The 27,425-nt window shown below is 41.0% G+C and overlaps 1 protein-coding gene across 1 annotated transcript in view; it reads right to left on the reverse strand.

The window, feature by feature from the left end:
• The window catches only part of HECW1 (HECT, C2 and WW domain containing E3 ubiquitin protein ligase 1), a 242,514-nt gene that overhangs the window by 103,818 nt on the left and 111,271 nt on the right, over nucleotides 1-27,425 (reverse strand). Inside the window, exons 6-7 of the mRNA XM_077809221.1 lie at nucleotides 2,648-2,790; nucleotides 1,372-1,472 (exon numbers count right to left, since the gene is read on the reverse strand). Of these exons, the coding sequence (XP_077665347.1) occupies nucleotides 1,372-1,472; nucleotides 2,648-2,790 (244 nt within the window). The remainder of the gene's footprint in view (nucleotides 1-1,371; nucleotides 1,473-2,647; nucleotides 2,791-27,425) is intronic.

Raw genomic sequence — 27,425 nt, forward strand, 5'->3', positions numbered from 1 at the left:
CAACTGGCCCAGTTATACCCTGAAGGTGAGAAAGGGTTGCACAACAAGCAGGGATCACATTTTCCAACTACTAATATAACTATTTCCTTTCAAAGTAAGCACTCATAGCCTGACAGGGGCTCTGTTACAGAGGGACAGAAAGATTCCCTGGGCAGTACCATTGGATCCTCACACTGAAATCTAGCATCAAGGTGGCACCATCATTACAGGACTGCCTAATAACTAGAACAGGCCAAAAAATGAGAACATTTTTTTCTGAAAATTTTCATGGAAAAATGTCAAAATCAGAAAATTTCCAAGAGCTCTACTCCCCCTAATGAACATTTTATTCATAGGGTACTCAAACCCACAGGCCTCTGTGCAAATAACAAAACATAGTTAATCACAGAAGCAAGATACTTATATTGATGGATTAAATACAGCATGTAAAAGGTTAAGTCCTGCTGGAAAGCTGAGATCTAAAACCGTGATAACAATTTCTTCCTCCATCCCATGGTTTCCCTTTCTCTGTCTTGTTGTGTATTATTATCTGTTTATTTATTTTGCTATTATGATGTTGCCATCATTTCTCACTTAAAATTTGTTATGATCTGGAAAATACCTTCTCCCTTCCCCCCGCTGACAATAGTCACAAACACAAGAACTAAATCAGTCTAAAACCATGTGTACCGTGTAAAGCAAAAACTTGGTGTGCCTGAAGGTTGGATATGACACAATCAGAAACTCTATATGGTGCTATTTTTTTTGCGGCCAGTGGAAGAAGTAATGCTTAATGTGAGTCCTTGCTGATATTCAGAAAGGTCCTGATTCAACAACAATATCTCTCTATGCTATTCTGATATTGACGTAATGGATTCTCAGTGGTGAGCTATGTGGAATACACAGCAGAAAAAGCATTTTTACAGACTGGCTGCCAATAAATTCTTATTAGTGGACAAGACTGTGACTTGGAATATGTACCCTGTGAAAGGGAGTAAGCATGACCAGAATCTCCTCCCACCCTTATATACCTATGTGGGCTAAGCACACCTTGGATCTGGGTAGATAGGAGTAAGCAGAGCTACTCCCTCCCTGGAGTAGGTGATGTGGGAGTGTGAAGAACCTTAACTCTCCCGGAGTCATTCTAGGGGAGGAGATGATCCTTTAATAGTGTAGGCCAGTAGTAAATGACTTCACACTCTAGGAGCAAAGGGAAAGCAGGGCAGGGATTGTGCTTCTGCCATGGGGGGTAGCTTATGTACTATCCTTTGCTCATGACCCTGCCTAAAGGCCCAGTCTAGCCCTAAAAGAATTCAAGCCTCTGTAGGTGAAAAGAATGTAAACAAAAAATTCAGCTCTCTGTAAATAAGGCATTACTGAAGAAGCCAATACCTGGATGGATAGAAGAAGTTATCTCAAACCGAAACTGCAGCTGACCGCTGACGTGATCTGTTGGAAGCCTACGTCCCAGAGTGTAGCTGACAACCCTGTCCCTGTAAGAAAGCAAGTACTGTTACAGAGATTGTAAACTCATCCAGTATCTACAGCGAATGGAGAAAGCTGCTGTATCCTTCACAAACACCTGACATTTTCAAAGGTGATTCACACTGTATTATTTCAACCTGCAGTGCGGGCATGTCTGAGAGCATGAGGGAAGTAATAGCTGGGAAGTGGGGGGCCAATGTCTCCAACTACAGTGCAAAGATTCAGTTAAGTTAGTAACCCAGGTCTGCCGGGATATATGTGGTGGCAAGTCTTCCCTGCCTGATGATCTGACCATGTCAAACTCCTCTTCAGATCCCTGCATTTCCTTCCCCTTTCCTTCTGTATCAAATTCAAGCTCTTTGTCTTTGCCTTCAAAGTCCTGTACAGCCTGACTCCCCGTACCTGCTTCTCTGTTCTTGCTTCTTTTCTGCTCTCTTCTTCGCCCTTCGAGCTACTCAGCTGACTGCCCCTTCATGTCTTCCTCCCACTCCTGTTTCCATGCCGTTGATACACCTAGAGCACATCCCTGGGCAGTCATGATGCCTGCACCCTTTCTTTCTTCCAGTCCCTCTTGAAGACACACTTTATCCAAAAGTCCCACAGCCCCACTCAGAGAAGAGTGAAACTAGAAAAAAGATGATCTGCTCATTGCCCCCATCTGAAGCTTAGTCAATGTTTGTAAAACTACTGAGCGTGAAGAGTGTTAAATCTGTATGCCTTCTGGAGAAGCACATTTTAATTTCCATTTGGTGCTGCATATGCTCCCAGGGTAGTTTTATGTACATTTATAACTTGAATAAATGAGATTATTCTAGTATTCATGTAAACCTGGGGATTGTGTATTTGTTGTCTCCATACTTGTAGATATGTCTTTCACTGAGTTTGCTTGCTTCAAGGAACCATGTGTAGAGACAAAATAAAGCAAGGTTTGGGACTCATCAGAAAACAAAACCATTGCACTCAGCAAGGACTTTTACTAGAGAGTCCTAAGTTTATAACAAGGAAGTAAATTCTAACTTAAACCAGCATCATTAATCAGACAAATCCCTGTCAAGTAAGTAATTTCATTTGAGCAAGATTATTTGACTATATCATGCTGTTTCAGCCATGGACTTTGCTCTCCTTTTCACAGTGGCAGTGTGAGCCTTCAGTAACATAAAAGTCACACAGATAACAGATTTACCCTATAGCATGTCTCTCCAGCAGGCGTTGCACTGGCATGGAAAGTTTCCCCAAGAAGCGTTTAATGATCGGCCGGCTCTTTGCAAACTTGTCCTTAACTTCTATTTCCAGAACATCCGTGGGAACGGAAACAAAGCTGAACTGCTATGATAATAAAAAGAACATGGAATAAGTGGCTTAGGCATGTGAAGTTCAAGTTTACTAACACAACAGGAAGCAGGTTCATAGAACCAGGACAAAACCAATACTAAGGGAACATAAGAACATAAGAATGACCATACTGAGTCAGACCAAAGGTCCATTCAGCCTAGTATCCTGTCTGCCGACAGTGGCCAATGTCAGGTGCCCCAGAGGGAGTGAACCTAACAGGTAACGATCAAGTGATCTCTCTCCTGCCATCCAGCTCCACCCTCTGACAAACAGAGGCTAGGGACACCATTCCTTACTCATCCTGGCTAATAGCCATTAATGGACTTAACCTCCATGAATTTATCTAGTTCTCTTTTAAACCCTGTTATAGTCCTAGCTTTCACAACCTCCTCAGGCAAGGAGTTCCACAGGTTGACTGTGCGCTGTGTGAAGAAGAACTTCCTTTTATTTGTTTTAAACCTGCTGCCCATTAATTTCATTTGGTGGCCCCTATTTCTTATATTATGGGAACAAGTAAATAACTTTTCCTTATTCACTTTCTCCACACCACTCATGATTTTATATACTTCTATCATATCCCCCCTTAGTCTCCTCTTTTCCAGGCTGAAAAGTCCTAGTTTCTTTAATCTCCCCTCATATGGGACTCGTTCCAACCCCCCAATCATTTTAGTTGCCCTTCTCGGAACCTTTTCTAATGCCAGTATATCTTTTTTGAGATGAGGAGACCACATCTGTATACAGTATTCAAGATGTGGGCATACCATGGATTTATATAAGGGCAATAAGATATTCTCCATCTGTCTATACATATAAGGGCAAGAAGATATTCACGGCATGTCTATGTGGTGATTTAGTGTGTGGCAAGCCAGCGTGCAAGTCAACAGCACTCTGGCCGGACATGTAGTAACTGTACACACGGATCATGCCGCCCCTGCACAAAAAGTTCCATAGTGTGCTTTGACCTACTGCTATTTGAAAAGGGAGAAGATCATAGCGCACTGTAGAACTGTTTGTGTGCGGTAGCACTGTCCACTTAGTGCATGGTGTACTGTAGATTCACACCCCATCTTACCATGCACTAAACTACTGTACAGACAAGACCTCTATTAAAATGTGCTCTTGGATCCCAGCGTCCAAACCTGTAAGATACAGAGCCCTGAGTCAGAGAGGCTGAGTAGGAGCAACTCACAGGAAATGCTCAAACTTTGCAGGATCAGGCCTCTACAGTTTGCAGGGAGTGGATACTAGCAGGAATTATGCACATCAATACATTTGTTATTTACACTCCAGTAATGCTCCACAGCCCTCATCAGAACTCCATTGTGGTAAGCATTTTACAAACAAATATCACAGTAGCAGTCTCTGTCCTAAAAATTATAATTGACCCAAACACATTGGGCCAAATTTTGCATTTCTCCACAAATTCAGTCCCAGTGAAGCCCTTACTTTCAGAAAAAAAAAAGAAAAAAGAAGTTGCAAGTTAATACAATTCTGCTGACAAACAATGTGAACATCTAGGTGTAAGATATATAGTAATAATAGTATAATATTGTCCAAAAACACTGCTTTTGGAAGTGTGAAAAATGATGATAGCAATTTACTCACAAACCCATCATGTCTCCCATGCTACCCCAATTCGAGGTGTTGGCTTCACCACCCGAGAGTCTGTAGTTTTCATTTTATCCAACGGACAGGTACAGAATAGGCAGAAACACAACCTCCACATCACCTGCCTCCACAGTGTGCCTCAGCCCTGAATTGGCAGGACAACTCCAGAGCAGAGAGATTTGTTTTCATGCCCCTTCAGTGTTTCATCTCTTTGCCAAGACTGCAACGTCAGTGACCGTGCCAATTGTGGTGGTGCTTTTGTGCCGTGGACCATTGTCTAGGAACCAGAGTGATACTATCAACTTATTTCACACTGGCCCCCCAAGAGTCATCAGATATTATTAATTCTCTGAGATCTGAGTCAGTGATCTCAAAGAGAAGGGTGCTCAGCTACATATTTTTCAATCAAGTTTACACGTGTACGTAGCACTGTAAAAAGCATTTGGACAGTGCTAAATGCAAACTTGAGAGTGGGGGGGTAAATTTCCAGCTGGAGAGCATGCACACTTTCCATCCCTAAGACAATCAGGGCAGCTGCACCAGAGGGGACGTTGGCCCCTGTGAAGGAGAGTTTTGAAAAACAGTCGAGGCTCAGTTGGTGCCCTAACAGCAGACACTGCCCAGGAGGAATAACCAATAGCACGTCTCCTGGTGGAGTTGCCCTTGCCCTTTCCTGGATATTGGAATTCACTTCTGGGGCAGTTCAGCCTAGCTCTGGATTCCTACCAGTGTGGGAGTGGATGGTGACTTGCCCCACTGCACCTCTGCTCCAAGTGGATTTACTGCTTTTAGTGAGTTATAAACAAAGGGAGGGAATCTCATGGCGGTGTATAAATGGCTTTGAATGAACATGGGACTGTTGCTTGATTTTACCTAAAAGGCCACTGTCCACACAATATCAAAGTAGTGTATTAAATGAGTCCTAAGGTGCCTGAAATAATTATCTAACACTCCCACTGTCAATGGCAATCCAGGTTATTAAGGCTTGAAGTTAAGCGCAGACTTAAGTACTTTGCTGAATTAGAGCCTGAGTACGCACAACTTCTAATGAAGTCAAAAGGAGCTGCACGTCTGACAATGAGGTCTTCAAGTTACTCACACGTGAGCAGCCAGGATGTTTGATCAGCAAAGCTGCAGTGTGCATATGGCAAGAATTGCAAATAAGCAGAGAAATAAAACTAAAAGAAGTGCTAGTACATATTTTTGTCCACACTTTCTACACATTTTCTGCAATATATTAGAGAAGAGAGTAAGTTTTGCAAAGCAGAGATCAGCAGTATTCCAGGCATATTGAAAATTGTATAATTCTTTGTTATTATTATTACTATTGTAACCGCTTGATATAGCCCCAAGGCAACTGGCTGCTCCATGACACTCATAAGGAATTCAGAACAGGGGAATTAACCAGTAGATGAATGACATTATAGTAAATGCCTCAATTTGTCATTTAATAAAGTTGTAAATGATTAGGCTGTTGACACTTTCAATACAAAAACATCTCCAAGGAGTAGAACACGTGTGCACACATGCAAAATAAAGATCAATCATTCTTAAATGGAAAGTACAAACTGCATTAATGATTTAAATGATCCCCTTGTCATTAACCCTTTGTGATATTGTGTAAATCTGACGTAAATCAGAATTAACATGAAAATATATTTCTTTGACTTTGGAGTGGAACCAATCCTGACAGTCCCATTTTTATTCAAGGAGAAAAGTTAACGTTGTACAGGCGCATTAGCAGTAGCTTTGCAAGGGTAGGCAATGAAGTTAGGAGCCTAAATACCTCTGAGGATCTGGGCCTTTGTGTGTTGGGTAAGGTGTGTTGAAAGCAACTCAGGGAAGTAACTCTATTTGCAAGGACAGGCACTGGTCTGAGAAAAAGTTAAGATACTGTGAAGTCCAATCTATCAAACAATATTTTGATCATGTTAGGGGACAACCATGCCATAATCTGATCCCCTGGCATGACTGTATTTGTCATACAGAGGGCCTCTTCTGACTCATAGACTTTAAGGCAAGAAGACCATCTAGTCCGAAAACCTACACATCACAAGCCACAGAACCTCACCCACTCACTCCTGTAATAGGCCCATAACCTCTGGCTGAGTTACTGAAGTCCTCAAATCATGATTTAAAGACTTCAAGTTACAGAGAATCCACCATTTACTCTAGTTTAAACTAGCAAGGAACCTGTGCCCCATGCTGCAGAGAAAGGTGAACCCCCCCCCCCGCCCCAAGGTTTCCGTTAATCTGATCTGGGGGAAAATTCCTTCCCTACCTCCCTAATATGGCAATCAATTAGATGCTGAGCTTGTGAGCAAGATCCACCAGCCAGACACCTGGGAAACAATTCTCTATAGTAACTCAGCACCCTCCCCATCTAGATTCCCATCTCTGGCTTTTAAAGATATTTGCTAATAGCAGTAGCGGATGGGCCACATGCCACTGTATACAATATCATTTTATCGTCTTCTCCATAAACTTATCAAGCTCAGTCTTGAAACAAGTTAGATTTTTTGCCCCCACTGCTCCCTTGGAAGGCTGTTCCAAAATTTCACTCCTCTGACAGTTAGAAACCTTCCTCTAATTTCAAGTCTAAACTTGTTGGTGGCCCGTAACTTAAATAACTGTTCTCCCTCACTGATGTATTTTTAGAAAGCAATTATATCTCCCCTCAATCTTTGTTTTGTTAGGTTAAATAAGCCAAGGTCCTTAAGTCTCCTTTATAAGGTAGGTTCTCCATTCCTTTGATCACCCTAGTAACCCTTCTTTGCACCTGTTTCAGTTTGAATTCATTTTTCTTAAACATGGGAGACCAGAATTGCACACAGTATTCCAGACGAAGTCTCACAAGTGCCTAGTATAATGGTAATAGCACTCACCCATCTCTACTGGAAATACCTCCCCTGATGTACCCTAGGATTGCATTAGCCTTTTTCACAGCCACATCACATTGGCGGCTCATAGTCATCCTTTGATTGACCAATATCCAGGTCTTTCTCTTCCTCTGTCATTTGCAACTGATAAATCCCCAGCTTTCAGCAAAAAATTTTTGTTGTTAGTCCCTAAGTGCACGACCTTGCATTTTGCACTATTAAATTTCATCCCATTACTCCAATTTTCAAGGTTCTCCAAATCTTCTTGTATGATATTCTGGTCCTCCAGAAATACCTCCCAAATTTTGTATCATCTGCAAATTTTATCAACACATTCCCCCTTTTTGTCCCAAAACCAATCCTTGAGGAACTCCACTCACAATCTCCCTCCAGCCTGACAGTTGACCTGTCAGCACATAGTCTCCCCTTTAACTAGTTCCTTACTTACCTTTCAATTCTCATATTAATCCCCATCTTCTCCAATTAACTAATAATTTCCTATGTGGAACTGTATCAAAGGTTTTACTGAAATACAGGTAGATTAAATCCATTGCATTTCCTTTGTCTAGAAAATTGGTTAACTTCTTCAAGAAAGAGATCAGGTTGGTCTGGCACGATCTACCTTTTGTAAAACCATGTTATAGTTTATCCCAATTACCTTTATGTCTTTAATTACTCTGTCTTTCAAAATGTGTTCTGAAACCTTGCATACAATTGAGGTCAAACTAACAGGCCTGTAGTTTCTCAGATCACTTTTTTCCCTGTCTTAAATATAGGTACAATATTTGCATTTCCCAGTCATAGGGTATGACCCCTGAGTTCACAGATTCATGAAAAAGCCTTGCTATTGGGTTTGCGATTTCATGTGTCTTTTAATATTCTTGGATGGAGATTACTTTGGCACCCTGATTTGGTCGCATTAAGCTATTTGAGTCTGGCTTCCTCCATGGATGTGACAATTTCTACTTCCATATCCTCATTTCCATTAGCCATCCTGTCACTTTCCCCAAGTTTCTCATTATTGTTCTTAAAAACTGAGGCAAATATTCATTTAGGTGTTGAGCCATACTTAGATTGTCTATAATCTCCACCCCATCCTCAGTACTTAGAGGTCCCACTTCTTCTTTTCCTGTTTTCTTTTAGTTTATATGGCTAAAGAATCTTTTACTATTGGTTTTAGTTTCCTTTGCAAGGTCTAGCTCTGCTGGCTTTTGACAGTTCTCACTTTATCCCTACATCTTCTGGCCTCTGATCCATCCATTATTCCATTCCTTCTAGGCCTTCTGCTTTCTCTTAATAACCTGTTTGAGATGCTTGCTCATCCAGTTTGATCTTCAACCTTTCCCTATGATTTTTCCTCTTGCTTGGGATACAGGCTCCAGATAGTTTCTGCAACTTTGACTTAAAGTAATTCCAAGCCTTCTCCACGTTCAGATCCCTGAATCCTTCAATCCCAACTTCCCTAACTAATTCCCTTAATTTTTTAAAGTTTGCCCTTTTGAAATCCAGGGTCCTAGTTGCAGACCTATTCTTATTTATTCTTCCATTTAGTTTCAACTGAACTAACCTATGGCCACTCATGCAAAGGTTGTCCTCTACAACCAGTTCTTCTGTGAGGTCCTTGCTATTTAACAATTGGGAAATTAAAGTCTTCCATAATCACAGTAGAATTAATTTCATTTAAATATTAAAGATGTCTCTATTCATATCCAGATTGGATCCTGGGGGTCTGTAGCAGACCCCAAGCACTATTCCAGAGGGTCTCTGTTAACTTTCTTACCCAAAGTGATTTTTGATCCAAACAGATTCCGTTTTATCCATTCCATCACTTCTAATTTCTTTAGTCTTCTTCATCATTAAAATACAGTGCTACTCCACCACCTTTACCTTTATTTCTCTCTTTCCTGAACAGCACATAAACTTCAATACCTGTACTCCAGTACACGTATATGAGTACTATTCCACCATGTTTTGTTATCTCTATAATACCTGGTTTCACTTCCTGCACCAGTAATTCTATTTCCTCCATTTTGTTACTCAGTCTCCTGCATTGGTGTAGAGACATTTTAGTTGTTTCTGCTTGGCTTCACCCAGATTCCTTACGCAACTAGGTGAAGTCATTTTACTGCTAGTATTGCCTACCTGACTGTTACTCTCTTTCCTCTTGTTGTCCATTCTCCCACCCTCTCTTGTTCCTTTCTCCATTGCAGTATCCTTTCTTACTTGATTTTCCTCCCACGCAACATTAGAACCAGGTGTGGCAATTAGATGAGCATCTCCCTAGTTTAAACGTCTCTTAATCAATTGTGCCAACTTCCTTCCCAGCACTCAATTTCCCTCCCTAGTCAGGTGGAGTTCATCGCATGATAGCAGTCCTTTCTCTCTGTGAATGCTTCCCAGTGGTCAAACACCACAATGCCCTCCTTACAGCACCATTGCCTGAGCCATCTGTTGATCATCATAATCTTGTCTTGCTTTCCCTCTTCTTCTCTAGGCACAAGTAGAATCCCACTGAAGATACGTGAGCCTCCATTTGTTTAAACATCTTCCCCAGTCTTGTGTAGTCTTCCTTCATGCATCCCAGGGAGAATCTAGCAGTATCATTTCTTTCTATGTGAAGGACAATTAGTAGATTGTTTCCTGCTCCCATTAGGAGCCTCTTCAGCCTCAGGTCCACATCCCATACCTTAGCTCTCGGCAGACAACACATTCTTTTCTTCTCTTGATGGTGTTGATGCAATTCTCTGGCCTTCCCCCTTCTGTTCTTTCTGGCTGCAAATTGTCTTGTCTTCTGTTCTCACTTGCAATCTTCTGCAAGTCATCCTCTATCCTCCTAGGGCTCCGAACCATGGCTACCTCCATTAACTCTTTCCTTCTCTTCTTCCTTGCACTCCAATCTTCTGTTACTGTCTGCCTATCCCCTTCATTTTGCACCTCAACGAGCCTGTTCCTCAGCAATATTTCTCCTTTGATGGCCAGTCTTTTCCTCGGCCTTGTTCTCATAGTCACATGCTTCCACTGACTACTTTCCTCATCCAGCAGGTTACTCTCACAATTCTCTTGTCCAACATGCATCTTCAAGTCTTGAGTTTTCCCTTCAGCCTCCTGTCTCCTTCCCTTCAACATCTGCTCAAATCTCCTTCACAACTCAACCATAGTTTCTAGCTTCATTTCCAAACCTCAGATCTTCTCTTCTGTCAGACCTATCAAGCAGCACTTCCCACAAACAAAGCACCTTTCATGTACCCTTTCCAGAATAATGTACATCCTGCCGGTCCCCAACCACAAATGCCAAACTCTCCTTCTACTTGCAGAGTACAATGCTTTAAGAACTATAGTGGCTGTAAGGAGTAATTGCACTTTCGAGATCTGGAACATTTTGGCAAAAAATTTTGCCAGAAGGAACCAATTGCAGCTGGAGTTAAAGGAGTGAACCCAAGAACAAAAGTGGGGTTGGTGGTAGCTTCCAAATAATGACCTATTTACTGTGCTAACACAATTCATTTTTGTTAATATTTGCTGCTGTGGTTCTCATCCAATTAAGGTCAATGGCCAAGATTCGCAAAAGTGGCTAATGATTTTGGCTGTCTCAGTTTTAGGGCACACAAATTGACACACCTTAACAAGGCCTTTTGAGTGTAAGAGCTGTGCACTCTCCTTCTGAAAATAAGCCCCTTTAAGATGTCTCTAGTTGGGCCCCTAAAAACTGAGACATCCGGAATCACTAATCACTTTTGAAAATGTGGGCCCTAAAAGGTATTTAATTAAAGACAAGATTGGCATATTTGGATCTGGAAATATAACAATACCAAATCCTAACTTACACCCTATTCTTAACTACTGCCACCCTTCATGCTGACCCCTTCATCTTAGCTGGTAACCTTGCTGATCCCTTCACCTTAGCTGGTAACATTTCTTGCAACCCCTATGATGGGATGATTTTGCATTACCCCAAAACTGGCCCTTTATATCTTTGAAGAGCAAGAAGGACCATGAGTTTTGTGGTCTCTTTCAAAAGGCAACTCCTATCAGCCAATATAAAATGCTAGTAACTGCTACTGGCTGTAATAAGTATGATGTCTTTTTGTTGGTCTAGTATTTGCAAACTGTCACACAAAAGCAGCTAGTCTGCTTTTTTTGTGAAGCAAAGATGACAGCTTAGGCTGCATATCTATGAATAAAAAAGAGCATGATTATGAATTCTGCGGTACCCTTGGGTGCACACTGAATGATGTTGCAATGAATAATTCATTCCAAGAGTGCTGAGAGAAGGCAGCTGTGTGATCACAACCTGAAATAAAAATTGACTCTTTATGCAGGAAGATGCCGGTTAATATTGCTCCCACATGTGCCCACAAACCGCTCCACTTTTAACCTCAGCTATAACCCGAAGGGATTCATTGTAAGAATAATTAATTTGCTATCTTCAGTGTTACTAACTCACAATTTTTATTGTGAGTCGCACAATATTTGGTGCTTTTCTTAAAGCCTCAGCTCCTGGAGTCACGTGGTTACATGAGAATCTCTGCTTTCATAGTAAGTTTCTGTCCTTCGTGGCTGCAGAGAGCCAAAACTGGGACTTAGGCTCCCTGAGTATGGTGTTGAAGTGTCTAAGTGCTTTCATGGATCCCACCTATACCCTACAAATCACAATGTAAATAATTTTTACAAATGTAGCAGAATATCTTGAAATGCTCACACAGCCTGTATTGTCCACAGTTGCTGCCCGCACGTATTCCCAGGGACCCCTTCGCTAAACAATCTCCAGTCCTTGAATCATATCAACAAAGAAAACAACAGTCAATATTTGCTATTGGAGTGAATGGGAAAATATGTATTCCAGCTCACAGCCTGACTGCCAGCTAGGGGAGGGTCTAGAGTGAGTGAGGGGCATGGAGGAAGGAATACTTATCCCCTCAAGGAGTGAAGCAGTATCCATCTGTTTTGCAGTCACTACTGCAGCCTCAGGATTAGACCAATACACTACTCTAATCACATTCAGTTCCCAGTAGGGACGTTTCAGTCAAAGGCCTTTTACAAACAGGTAAAAATAGACAGCGCTAAAAAAGCAACACAGGTCTTTGGCCAGAATATCTGATGTGAATTGAATCTGTCTTGAGTAGTCCATTTATAGATACTTGCTAATAAAAGTAAGAGCTGAGTCTTGTTTTCCTTGTTGATATTGTTGTGATTTATGGAAATTGACCTGCACAGTGAGTGCTGGGTTATATGCAAGCAAGGGAGTTAGAAAACATAAACATAAACATTCAAAGCAATTACAATTGTGCAAACCCAACAATTTTCTTCTGGTGATATTCATAAGTTTGACCTAACGCAAAGTGTCACCATTTCCACCAGCAAACTCAGCTTTTTGCAGGAATTTCATCATTTTTGTAGCAAACTACTGGAGTTTATACCTATGAACACTTCCTTTCATTTCTGAATTTGTATGTTTAGCACTTTTATGTAGCTCTTTGGCCTGTACCTAAACAAAATCTTCATCAAGACAGAGTGAAGGCTATAAATAATGTACAAAGAATCTCATTAGAACACTGCAGAGCAAAAGTCCAAAAGATTGGGACACTCTGTGTTAAAATTCTACCACCTTTTTTTCTGCCTCAGGATCCTGCTGCACTCTGCAATGGACTGAGGTTTTCCGTCCAGATCCTGCAAACACTTATGCACGTGCTGATCTTTAAGCACCTAACAGTCAATAAACCTAATTATGTGCCTTGCATAATGACAGGTTTCAGAGTAACAGCCGTGTTAGTCTGTATTTGCAAAAAGAAAAGGAGTACTTGTGGCACCTTAGAGACTAACCAATTTATTACCAACAGGAGAGTGGGGTTTTTTTGGAGGGGGGGTGTGGGGGGGAGAAAACCTGGATTTGTGCTGGAAATGGCCCACCTTGATTATCATACACATTGTAAGGAGAGTGATCACTTTACATAAGCTATTACCAGCAGGAGAGTGGGGTGGGGGGAGAGAAAACCTTTTGTAGTGATAATCACCCATTTTTTCATGGTTTGTGTGTATAAAAATGTCTTCTGTATTTTCCACAGTATGCATCCGATGAAGTGAGCTGTAGCTCACGAACGCTTATGCTCAAATAAATTGGTTAGTCTCTAAGGTGCCACAAGTACTCCTTTTCTTTTTGCTAATTATGTGAAAAGCAGTTGAGCTACTTGTTATGTCCCAGATCCTGCAAACATGCACGTTTGTTTAACTTTAAGCACATTTTTAACAAGGAAATAACAATGCATATGCTCATGTCAGGTCTCCACAGTCCTCTGTGAGGAATGAATGAAGTCTTGACCTGTTTCAGAGGATGAGGTGCTCGGTAGTTTTTGGACAGTATATGTAGAATACATCAGAAAATGGATATTTATTAGCATATTGCTGGTGAGGCTTCTGACACATATCGGGAGGGTGAATTATATACCTTCTCCAGGGCTAATGCACTAAACGAATAGGAAATTACTAAACCATGAAATTTTTGAGATACAAAATTTTATCAAATTTTTAAGGCTTTCCAAAAAGTGAAACCAAACTAACCAACCAAACAGGAAATAGTTCCCTCTCCCTTATTCTGTAATTCAAAAGTGGCTGGATGGGTTTTGCCTGTGATTTTAGTGAAACAATGTCAGTACTACATCAGTTAAGCAAAGCTCAAGGGAAGTCACAGATTTCAGCACTACAATGAAACCCAGCTGCAGACTTGGGGTTAAAAAAGCAAGGAAAATTATTTGTTTATTGGTTGTTTATTGATTTGGACACAGACGAATGGAGGCTATTTGAAAAGGAACAAGAAGATTTTAAAATCACGGCTAGAATACAGTAATTTTACTTTTCATTCTATAGAGCCATCTGGACTCCAGTAAGAACTCATGGACTCAGATGTTTGTTGGTCATCTGATTCCAGTAAACATTGCTCTAAAAGTATGAAGAAAATTACTTAGTTTCTTAGAAGAAAAGTTACTTAGGCTATCCAAAGGGATTGCTTGTCTCACTTGTGCTGAAGGCTGGCCCTGAGAATATAGCCACTGCCTGGTGTGTGAGTGAGTGGATAGCAAGCAGAAAATAAAATCTACACTGTTCTAACTAACCTGATCCACTAACTACCCATAATGTTGTGTCAGGCAGGGTGTGTTGCTTTACATGTCACATCAGGTATGACCTAATGCAAAATGACTGATGCAACTTGAGATAATGGGCACCCTCGGCAAAGCATATGGCAGATTACCATGGCAGAGTTATGCTTTTTCCCTTCTTCTGCTGAAAAATTAACATTAAACAAAACTGGCTAAAATCTGTGGGCACATTAAAAAGCTGGAACTTCAGAACAAGTTGATATATTTGTTCTTTGATGTCTTGTGCAATTACTTCAATTTTCGCAATGGGGTTGCATCTCTGCAGAACTCTGTTCTTTGATGTCTTGTGCAATTACTTCCATTTTCGCAATGGGGTTGCATCTCTGCAGAACTCTGATTGCTAAGCAAAGATGGTGCAGTTTTTTTAAAATGTGTTCAGTTCATGCTTGAGGGTACATACACTGGAGGGTAGGGATAGGATACAGAGGGATTGGGCCAAAATAAATCTGTTGAGGTTCAACAAGGACAAATGCAGAGTCCTGCACTTAGGACGGAAGAATTCCATGCACTGTTACAGACTAGGGACCAAGTGGCTAGGCAGCAGTTCTGCAGAAAAGGACCTAGGGGTTACAGAGAAGCTTGATTTGAGTCAACAGTGTGCCCTTGTTGCCAAGAAGGCTAACGGCATTTGGGCTTTGTCGGAACATTGCCAGCAGATTGAGTGATGTGATCATTCCCCTCTATTTGGCATTGGTGAGGCCTCATCTGGAGTACTGTGTCCAGTTTTGGGCCCTACACTACAAGAAGGATGTGGAAAAATTGGAATGAGTCCAGCGGAGGGCAACAAAAATGATTAGGGGGCTGGAGCACATGTTTTATGAGGAGAGGCTGAGGGAACTGGGATTATTTAGTCTGCAGAAGAGAAGAGTGGGGGGGATTTGATAGCTGCTTTCAACTACGTGAAAGGGGGTTCCAAAGATGATGGGTCTAGACTGTTCTCCATGGTAGCAGATGACAGAACAAGGAGTAATGGTCTCAAGCTGCAGTGAGGGAGGTTTAGGTCAGATATTAGGAAAAATCTTTTCACTAGGAGGGTGGTGAAGCACTGGAATGGGTTACCTAGGGAGGTGGTGGAATCTCCTTCCTTAGAGGTTTCTAAGGTCAGGCTTGACGAAGTGCTGGCTGGGATGATTTAGTTGGGGATTGGTTCTGCTTTGAGCAGGAAGTTGGAATGGATGACCTCCTGAAGTCTCTTCCAACCCTGATATTCTATGATTCTGTGATTCGTTAGACACTTCTTTTCTGTCTCCTGAAGAAATGTACAAGTCAGTAGGAGGGGAAAATCAGAAAAAATAACCCCAGAGCAGGGGGAACAAAATCACATATGAAACTTTTTGGCTCTTCAAAAGTATACTCTTCTAATTTGGCTCAGGTCAGTAGTAAATGAAAGTCATTACAAGCTGATGGCTGTATTGGGACTGGTGTAAAATGGGTTGGTGATCTCAGTCTAGCTTCTATTGCACAAATGCCTATATCACAAAACCCACCACTGCAACTAGCACTAATTATCATTTTTGTTGGCAGTCTCACCAGAGATGATAAGGACTGGAGGGATACGGAGACTGATTTGAAAATCCACCTCCACTTTTCAACAGAGGGAGCAACCACAGAGTGTGATGGGGTGGCCTGCCCCTTCCAGGGTCGGAAGCCTGGAGCTGACCTGCGCTCATCTAATTAGCCACCTGGGATGGAGTCTAGGATTAATTAGCAGAACCAGCTGGGTATGGAGGAGCTGATTCTCCTATAAAGAGCAGCTGGAAGCTTCAAAGAAAGGAAGCAGTAAAGAGACTATAGAAAGTGAAAAAGGCTGCTGCAGGGAAGACCCTAAGACTAGAAGAACTACTTCAGCTAGGAAGGGCCTGGTAGGTAGCCTGGTAAGGCAGAAAGGACCCTGAGACACCAAGGAAGTTTGGGAATGTGCCTACCCTAAGGCTGGGGGGAGACATTTGTGTTTAATTTTTAACTATGACCCTAAGGAGGGCTGTTGTCAAAGAACTCATGAAAGCCTATTTGGATTTTATTTGTGAGGAGAGGAGAAAGTGAAGCAGGTCACCTGCAGAGTGATCCCTGGCTATGAGGGGGTGCTCGGGAGGCAGCTGGCCCAGTTTAACTAAACCACGATGCCATGGCCTGCAAGAAGAGCAGAGTGCACAGCCTGCCATGATGGAATGGTGTTAATTATGCACCATGAAGAACCCTCTGGGTTCTTGGGATCAGAGGGGAGAAATGGTTTAACCCCAGAGAGCTAAAGAAGTAATTTGCTTATAAATATATTCATATTTAAAATAAGTGTTTAGGAAAACTGAATACTATTGCAGAACCTGTGTTTGGTGAGAGCTGCCATCTCAGGGCTACAGGACTGTCTTGCCCTTCCCGCAGCTGGACAGAGCAGGGGGGATAGAAAAAACAGAAATGCCATTCCAGTGGCCATGAGCACAAGCATCAAGGGGAGGGAAGCAGAGCCAAAGTGGAATCATTCTCTCCTGTACCCATGGAAGCCCCCTCACATGAGGAGCATGTGGTTGGGGCTCTTGGAGTAAAGGGATGTAAACGGACACTGTATGGGTCTTCACTGGGGGAACAACATGTCCTCTTCCCCCTGAAAAAGCCATGGGAGTTTTAAAAACCATTAAAAATACCGTTCTTTAAAACAACTTTGTACTCATCGGATTTTCATGGTTTCTAATGGGACCCTACTTCAAAATCCTACCTCAATGCCTCAAAGTGGTGCAGCAGTGACACTAGCTTCTCTGAATAGCGGAGTGTATTCTTGAGGAGGTTCAAGCATGCTATTAAGGTGTCAGAATCAGGGCCGGCTCCAGGCACCAGCGTTCCAAGCAGGAGCTTGGGGCGGCAGTTAGAAAGGGGCGGCAGTGCTTCTCTGTCCCGCCGGCCGCAGCGGCAAATCGGCGGCAGCTTCTCCCTTTTGCCATCTGCGGTGGCAGTTTTTTTCACTGCTTGGGGTGGCAAAAACTGTACAGCCGGCCCTGGTCAGAATACCAACCCAGGGAGAGGACAGCTGTCCTCCTTCCTGAGGTTGAGTGTTAGCTAAGTTGAGGAGGTAAACATGCCACTGATGGCATAGCCAGCAGATGGATAAAGAAACGGCTAAAACAACACAAATAAATGGGCCCCAACTCCTTGTGCGCTCCTCGATCTGTTCTACAATGGTGGTGGGGAGTTCAGTCGACGAGAGGCTGTTAAGAATTTCAGGGGACAGAAAAAGGACTGTCCTATCAGTGTGCACCTATAACTGCAGGACACCAATAAGAGACGATTCAATTTACCATCTCATGGAGGAGAAGGCAAGGACAGCCTGTGACATAAAACAAGTATCTAGAATAAAAAACATTTTGCTGTGTTTCTAAACACCACGGTACAACACTTGTACCGTAGCTGTGTTTGCCATTGCAGATCTCCATGCATGGATTTAGCTGTTGGCAATATTTCCACATCGGTGAATCTGCCAAATATAGTCATTATCCAACCTATTCCCAGGATTATTAATGGATTTTTATTGACGTGTACTTTGTACTCCATATGTCATCTTAACGCCTATTCAGTCTAGGACATCTTTCTTAAGATAAGAAAATAACATTACCTCAATATTTAACATATTTCTTATAGTGAACATGAGGAAATACAATTTGATACTGAGGTAAACTCATCTATGTAACTTAGAAAAACTGAGAAGATTTCAAGTTCTTCCACTGTTCTGATGCCAAGAAATGTACAGTAGTAGTTTATTCCTCAGTAATTTAAAAAGGAGTGGGTACCTTTTATTGTACACATGAAGATCTTTCGATCGTACATGACAGTCAGATCTTGGATGGATCTGAGAACATAAACTGACACTTTAAAATACTCACTAGGGTTCTGATTCTCCTCTCACTTGCACTGGTTTTATTCCTTGGGCTTCTATAGATTCACTTTGTTGAAACTTCAATCAGAATGAAGTACAGTGTGTCAGCTACTGGGAGATTCGTGTGTACGTGCCAGCTAATCCACACACATACTGAGCAGGGGACCTGTTAATGGTCTTCAAATATGTTAAAGGCTGTCATAAAGAGGATGGAGATCAATTGTTCTCCATGTCCACTGAAGGCCGGACAAGAAGTAATGGGCTTAATCTGCAGCAAGGGTGATTTTGGTTAGATATTAGGGAAAACATTCTAACTCTAAGAATAATTACATACTGGAATAGGGTTCCAAGAGCAATTGTGGAATCCCCAATATTGGAGGTTTTTAAGTGCAGGTTAGCCAAATACTTGTCAGGGATGGTCTAGGTATGCTTGGTCATGCCTAGAGTGAGGGGCCGAACTAGTTGACCTCTCATGGTCCCTTCCAGCCCTAAATTTCTAGGATTCTATGTTTACAGTAGTTGCCCTAACCTTGGCTTTCCTTAAAACACGTGAGAGGGGCTACTCTGCAGATATCTTGTAGCAAGTGTCATTTTCAGGTTTCAAGACTGTAACCTGCATTTTACTGCATGTCTGCTCCCCTGACCCAACAATGGTTTGTGCATACACAAATTATTCAAACAAATGGATTGCAATGGGGATTTTGTGCGTGCTGCTCACATATGGTACAGAACTCATGGTACACTTTAAATGCTGCCTTTGCAAAATACATCTGCACCCATTTAAAAGGGACATTCCATTCCATTCCAGGGGTTCAAGATAATTATAACATGAAGTCAGCTGATTTTGACGATTAACTCCTAGTTTGTATTTTTCACCAACATTATTCTCATATCTGAATAAACATGGTAAAAACCATCATGGGGGGAAGAGAGGAGAATCACAGAGACAGGCGTTTAATAATAATATAAAGGAAATGTGAAATAAATCAGAATAAATCCATTAACTCTGCTTAGAATGGATTTATGTACAAATTAGTTCTTTTATAAGATTGTCAGCGTAGCAGATGATGAGTAGATAAATTAAAACATAGATGACAGGAGGAATGAGGCTCTTGATTTGCAGTTGAATATGCAATATAAGTAAACAGAAATTTTATCTGAGATATCTATCATACCAAAGGGAAGATGTAAGAAGAAGTAAATCTTAAAAGACTACAATTTAGTTTTGATGGGTGAGAACAGAGTTAGTCTTTTAGCTGAATATTTCATCACTAGGTTTTTCATTTCCAATAGTACAGTTAGTCAATTACATTTTTAATGCACCGCAACATTCACCGTCTCCATTATTTAAGGACACAGAAATGTCCACCATTCAAAACCTTCCTGTGCTTGTAATTATTGCCTAATACTATACCATTTGTCTGAACTATACAAACTCACGGGGAATTGTTGTTTCTTAAGCAGCTGGGGCTAAATTCGGCTTGTTCCTATGTGACCGCATAAGAGGAAAGATGGCAAAATGCACATCGTGCTGCTTCTGAGCCAGTGTGGATAGCTATGGGATCCTGTAGTAGTGAGCTCCATTGGCTTAGCAGCTATATATTATGAATATAATGAAATGTACATTATGACAGGAAGTGTAAAGTATCAGGGAAAAACAATTATTATAAATGCAACCATAGCACATCCATAACTGCTTCAAAAATACTACAGTATTAAACAGTAGCAACACAAAGCATTGCAGCATCACTACTGCAAGCTGCAGAGTTTTGGTCCATAACTGTGGAATAGTGTAGTACTTATATAAAAGGATCTACTAGAGGACACTTTGCTCCCAAATTCAGCAGCAACAAAGAGCGCCCTTCGACCAACTGAGCCAGCCCAATAGTGCTATGTTATCCTGAAGCACAATGTCTCTTTCGCTGGATGAGTCTCCCAGCGTATATCCAAATCCTGCTGAAGTCAATGAGAATTTTTCCATTGACTGCCTTGAAAGTTGGATAGAGTCTCCATGCACAGACTTGCTATATGCCTATAATGAGCGTGCTGTAGAAACGAAAAATAGAAAAAGTTCCCCTGACATTAAATTCATGTGTTCTATAAAATTCTGAGTTAGTGGTTGATAGACTCTTTAAAAATGCTTCTTCTTTGGAGGCTTAGATAGCCTAGCAAGACTTCTCTTGTTTTATTAATAGCACATTTCAGGACAATGCCATTAACAATAGAAAAGAACTCATGGAAACATCAATTTCAAACACCACTTCCACAGTTAATTATCATTTCTCATGCATTCTTCCATGTAGTACCTACATATTTATTAGTATAGCACAGATTTAAAATACTTGGAGGACTCCTATGAGCATTGAGGTGTGAGACTTGCAAGAATTATATACTTTTTGGGGAACAGAAATTGCAGTTAAATTTTATATCTAGCAGAATGACATATTAAAGCAATCGAATGTATTTACTTCTTGCTTTTAATCAGTTCCTGAAGGAAATCTGAGCTGTCTTGGGCCTTCACACTTCAATTATCATCAGATATTCAGAAATTACAGCTATACACACTACAACTTTTGCATATAGTTGAATAAATTTTGGATCTTTTCCATTTTGCTTGGCTGTTTGTTAGCAAGTGCTGTATAATGAGGCTTCTGTACACAAGGCTTTGCGTATGGTGGGTGAAATCGGGGCATCATTGAAACTTTGGCAAAATTCACATTGACTTCAGTGGAATCAGGATTTCAACCCTTGTGTAGAAGCTGGACCTAAACTCTGTGGGGTAAAGTTCTTCAGTTTCTATGGCAGAAAAAAGTTCGGCAACAGATTTATTTACATTTTGAAATGGAGTGATTAACTGAATTAAATAACAAAATGAACAGTTGAATCAGTACAGTATCCCTACTGTTATTTATTTAGGGCCATGCTGTAAATTCCTTGCTTACTCTAGGATTATTCTTGTGAGTAACCTCTTGTCAACGTGAATAAGGGAGTCACAATCTGGACCTTAGATATTAAATTGAGTTTAATTTACATCTTCCCAACATTTTCAGAAGGCAAAATCCTGCAGATGTTTGTACTGACAAGCCCCTGGTTAGACTGTGGAAGTTGTCAGGATGAGGAAGCTGAAGGCTGTCAGCACCCTGGAGCTTTGGGGAGCTGTTTGGATGGCAAGATAAGCACATTAGCTAGCTAATGTGTGATCATCAGTGAAATTATGTGATGTTTTAATTGGCATCTGTGGGTGATAACATCCTATTGGGATGAATGGGGCAGTTCAAACCTTTGAAACCTATTATTTCACGTTGTCTGGAAGACAACATAACAATAATTTATACCTGAATCACACTTTCCAGGTTATATTTCTCACCATTAGCTCTAAAAACACTGACCAAAATTTTCATACCAGGATGCAAAAATTAGACTCCCTAACACCACATTTAGACACCTAAGTAGAAATGGCCTGATCTTCAGCAGGACTGAATGCCAACAAATCCCAGCAAGTCAATGGGAGCTGCAGATGTTCAGCACTGATTTAAATCACATAGTTTTTATTTTGATGCCTAGTTATGGACTTAGGAACTTAATTTAGCCATCTAGATTTGACAATTTTGCTCAGAACTTTTTTTTAAATTAACGTTTTGATTCTGGAGCATAATTCTGTGGCCAGGGTAGATTCTTGGACTCCACAGCAAATTCTGTGCCAGGGAATCACAGAATAAATAGGAACGCTGTCCCCGCCCCAACCCCTGTCTTTCTCTCTCATGAGAGGTGTCAATAAGAAGACCAAGGGCCTGAGCCACAATGCCTTCAATGGGTTTTAGATCAAGCCCTTATTTGATAAGGGTTTCATTGTAGTAAGGTCTGTAGCACACTGGGTGACATAGCATGGGATTTTCAAAGATTTAAGACTATAAATTCCATTGACCTTCAATGGGACTTTTGATCTTTAGTCATGTAGGTGCGTCGGAAAATCTCACCCAAAATTATTAATGGAGCTCACAGTTTTTGTATGTTTTTTTAATAAAAGGAAACAATCTGCTGAACTGAACGAAGATGTTTAGAAGGTAGTGAGGTTAGTTGGGTGTCGACAAGATGTATTTGGCTAAATTATTCTTATAATAATTCTTTCCATTTATCGAATCCAGCATCCCTTTTACAACGATTAATAGCTATATTTATGCAGATCACTTAACCCAACACTAAAATGCACCTACCTTCAGAAAAGCAGCCACCATTTTGCACCAAAAATACGTAATTAAGACAGTAACAACTAACAAACTACAGGTAGGTCAGACTGTGGGTACCCTAGTTATAGTTTGGCTGGTAATCTGGGCTCAGACATCCTTTTAAACTATAAATTACAAGGACCTAAGATTTATGTCTTATCTAAGAGATAACACTTTCTACCAGCTTAAATACACCGGATGGAGGTAACAGCCGATTTTTAGTGGCATATGGATGGGTGCCCATTCCTGAGACTCTACCCACTCACTGGTAAATAAACAAAACACTCACAAAGCTAGCTTAACCAAACTGCTGTAGTTATTAAGAAAGGAATATTGTAAATATGTCTTATATTAAAGTCTGAATGGCCCCGAAGTACTCTAATTGCAAACTGAGAGCATTTTCTAACCATGCTTGGGAATAGTGAACTATTTCTTGAACAAGTATTTTTTTTATTCAAGCTTGTGATTCCCAATCATTCCAAGTCCTTTGAAAACAAAATAAAAACCCTGTCATTGAAAAACCTGGCACTACTGCTCCTCAGAATTAGGTTGATGAAGGCAGACATAGGGACCTGGTTTTATTTAAGTCTTGCAGTAAGATTTGTACTGACTGCGTGATGAGCTACTTTACAGCTTGCTGTCATTAAAAACATATTTTGAAAGGACCTCATACAGAGAACATGATGCCAGAGGCATCTCATTAGGAGAGATGAACATAATCAATATGCATCCCACCTTATTTCCATTCTAGTAGGGAGAAAAAAGATTTATGAAAAGAACATTCTTTCATAGAATCATAGAAATGGAGGGTTGGAAGGGATCTTCAGAGGTCATTTAGTACAGCCCCTTGCACCGAGGAAGGACTATTCCTGACAGGTGTTTGTCCAAACTGTTCTTAAAAACCTCCAATCATGGGGATACCACAACGTCTCTTGGAAGTCTATTCCAGAGCTTAACTGACCTTATAGTTAGAAAGTTTTTCCTAATGTCTAACCTAAATCTCCCCTGCCACACATTAAGCCCATTACTTCTTGTCCAACCTTCAGTGGAAACAGAGAACAACTGATCACGATCCTCTTTATAACAACCCTTAACAAATTTGAAGACTGTTATCAGTCCCTTCTCAGTCTTCTTTTCTCAAGACTGAACATGCCTAGTTCTTCTAACCTCTCCTCACAGGTCAGGTTTTCTAAGCCTTTTACCATTTTTGTTGCTCTCCTCTGGACTCTTTCTAATTTGTCCATATCTTTCCTAAAGTACGGCACTCAGAACTGGATGCAATATTCCAGTTGAGGCTTCACCAGTGTCAAGTAGAGCAGGTCAATTTCCTGCTGTGTCCTACATATGATACTCATGTTAATACACCCCAGAATCATATTAGCCTAATTCTCAGCTACATCACATTATTGACTTATATGTAATTTGTGAGCCATAAGAACATAAGAATGGCCAAACTGGGTCAGACCAAAAGTCCATCTAGCCCAGTATCCTGTCTTCTGACAGTGGCCAATGCCAGGTCCTCCAGAGGCAATGAACAGGTAATCATCAATTGATCCGTCCCCTGTTGCCCATTCCCAGCTTCTGGCAAACAGAGGCTAGGAACACCATGCCTGCCTATCCTGGCTAATAGCCATTGATGGACCTATCCTCCATGAACTTATCTAGTTCTTTTTTGAACCCTGTTATAGTCTTGGACTTCACATCATCCTCTGGCAAAGAGTTCCACAAGTTGACTGTGTGTTGTGTGAAGAAATACTTCCTTTTGTTTGTTTTAAACCTCCTACCTATTAATTTCATTCGGTGACCTCTAGTTTTTTGTGTTATGAGAAGGAGTAAATAACACTTCCTTATTTACTTTCTCCAAACCAGTCATGATTTTATAGACCTCTATCATATCCCCCCTTAGTCATCCCTTTTCCAAGCTGAAAAGTCCCAGTCTTATTAATCTCTCCTCATATGGAAGCTGTTTGATACCCCTAATCAGGGCCAGCTCTAGGCACTAGCTAAGCAAGCTGGTGCCTGGGGCGGCGCTGTTGAAGGGACGGCACTCCGGCTGTTCTTGGGGAGGCAGTCCGGCAGCAGCCCCAGTGCAAATTCAGCGGCAGCCCCTCTCCATTGTTTCCCGTGGCGGCAATTCGATGGCAGCTCCCTCCAGTGTTCCTGTTCACTCCGACGGCGGCGTATTCAGCAGGTTTTTGTTTGGTTTTTTTTTTTGCTGCTTGGGGCGGCAAAAAACGTAGAGCTGGCCCTGCCCCTAATCATTTTTATTGCCCTTTCTGAACCTTTTCCAATTCCAATATACCTTTTCTGAGATGGGGCGATCAAATCTGCACACACTATTCAAGATGTGGGAGTATCATGAATTTATAACTTCTGTAACCTTCAGATTATTTTCAACAGTACTGCTGCCTAGCCAGTTATTTCCTATTTTGTAGTAGTTGTGCATTTGATTTTTCTTTTCTACTTGTAATACTTTACAGTTGTCTTTATTCAATTACATCTTGTTGGTTTTAGACCAATTTTCATTTTTTTTCCCACAGGCTTCCTTTCCATTTTACATACTGTTAGTGTGATGGAACCACTTAACCATTAGTGTCATAGAACTTTGCAGACTACCAGGTAGCTTCATGCTTGGGACATGTAGGGGACCTTACATGGGACCTGATTCTGATTATATACCAGTTTAAGTCAATTGAAATCAATGGTGTGAACCAGGTGTTAGATCAGAATCAAGCCTTTGATCTCCCAAGGATTAAATACAACATATACAGAGAAACCAACACTTATGACTAATCAACCCTAAAGGCAATTTCCTGTCTTAACCAAATACTTTAAAAAATCTCCAAGATTTCAAATATAATAGTGTTTGGTCCTCATGAAGACTTTTGAGAAAAACAGGGCTTTGACTTCATTCCTTATACCAGGGACAAATTTGGCTCAGCCCTTTCAGCAAGAATGTTTGCTACGCCCTTGGGACTGACACCTCTCTGCCTGAAAGGGGAGCTGAGACAGAAAAAGGAGGGGGAAAAGAGAGAAGAGCTTATTGCAGGTTTGGGGCCAATGACTTCACAATGTTCACAAAATAAGATAGTACAGTAAGAGCCAGATCCTCAGCGGGTGCAAATAGGGCAAATTACAACAGTCTATGCTATTATATCTATCAAATCTTTGTTGAGAAGCAGGAAGAGATGGACAGAGTTTTTGAATATGAGCACCAGTGAAGTGGGAAGTAATATGGTTACTTACATATGACAATACAGATATAAGATTTTTTCAGCATTTCTATTACCAACATATTTGTATTGTTGCAATAACAAATTGACCATCATTCCCATAATCCTGTGTGCAAAATACTGCAGTAACAGAATTTCATGTTGTGCCTCTGAGAACATGTAAAGACACAAATCACAAATCGGCTTTTCAGCTGTGACAAGAGATGTCACCTTGGCTGTAGGATGCCTCTGTGAACAACCCCATGTGTGAAAACTCTTTCACTTCACTCAGAGCCCTACTGCAGGTGCCAAAATGCTGCATACTACTCCCAAATTTTAATAAGAAATTTCCATTTGCTTGTGCCCTCTCATATAAAGCACTGCAAAACAGATCAAATTAGGAAATTTTCAACTCATATCTATCTGTAACTTGAGCTGAATGGTTCTTGAATGAAACATGGAATAACAAATATTATCAATATTACTTCTGAGACAGATGGAAAATTCCATGTGGGAAAGTTATCCTTTCATTTATTACTTTAGGAACTAAAAGGTCTCACAAATTTAACACATGATGTCCCTCCATGTTACATTTAGACTTGCTTATTAAGTGGCAGATACATAAAATCTAGACTAAGTAGAGAAATCCCCCTGACTACACCCTTGAAATTATTTATTCCAGAAAACATATCATATTTCCTGTACTCATTAAATGTGATACAGCTATTCTGTTTTCAACAGAGTAGACTATGGGAATTTCTCTTATATAAGGCTATGTCACACTTTTTAGGAAGTTACTCATTTTTTTGAGACACTTAAGCACTGGCACATTAGATATGATCATTATTGCCACTTTTCAGATGCAGACCGTAAAGAATTTTACAAAGGTAGGTTGTCATAAATATAAAGGGAAGGGTAAACCCCTTTAAAATCCCTCCTGGCCAGAGAAAAAAAACCTCTCACCTGTAAAGGGTTAAGAAGCTAAAGGTAACCTCACTGGCACCTGACCAAAATGACCAATGAGGAGACAAGATACTTTCAAAAGCTGGGAGGAGGGAGAGAAACAAAGGGTCTGTATGTCTGTCTATATGCTGCTTTTGCTGGGGATAGACCAGGAATGGAGTCTTAGAACTTTAGTAAGTAATCTAGCTAGGTATGTGTTAGATTATGATTTCTTTAAATGGCTGAGAAAAGAACTGTGCTGAATAGAATAACTATTTCTGTCTGTGTATCTTTTTTGTAACTTAAGGTTTTGCCTAGAGGGGTTCTCTATGTTTTGAATCTAATTACCCTGTAAGGTATCTACCATCCTGATTTTACAGGGGGGATTTCTTTATTTCTATTTTTATTAAAAGTCTTCTTGTAAGAAAACTGCATGCTTTTTCATTGTTCTCAGATCTAAGGGTCTGGGTCTGTAGTCACCTAGGCAAATTGGTGAGGCTTTTTACCAACCCTTGTCCAGGAAGTGGGGTGCAAGGTTTTGGGAAGTATTTTGGGGGGAAAGACGTGTCCAAACAGCTCTTCCCCAGTAACCAGCATTAGTTTGGTGGTGGTAGCGGCCAATCCAAGGACAAAGGGTGGAATATTTTGTACCTTGGGGGAGTTTTGACCTAAGCTGGTAAAGATAAGCTTAGGAGGTTTTTCATGCAGGTCCCCACATCTGTACCCTAGAGTTCAGAGTGGGGGAGGAA

This window comes from Eretmochelys imbricata, chromosome 2 (assembly GCF_965152235.1).
Source record: "Eretmochelys imbricata isolate rEreImb1 chromosome 2, rEreImb1.hap1, whole genome shotgun sequence".
NCBI lineage: Eukaryota > Metazoa > Chordata > Testudines > Cheloniidae > Eretmochelys > Eretmochelys imbricata.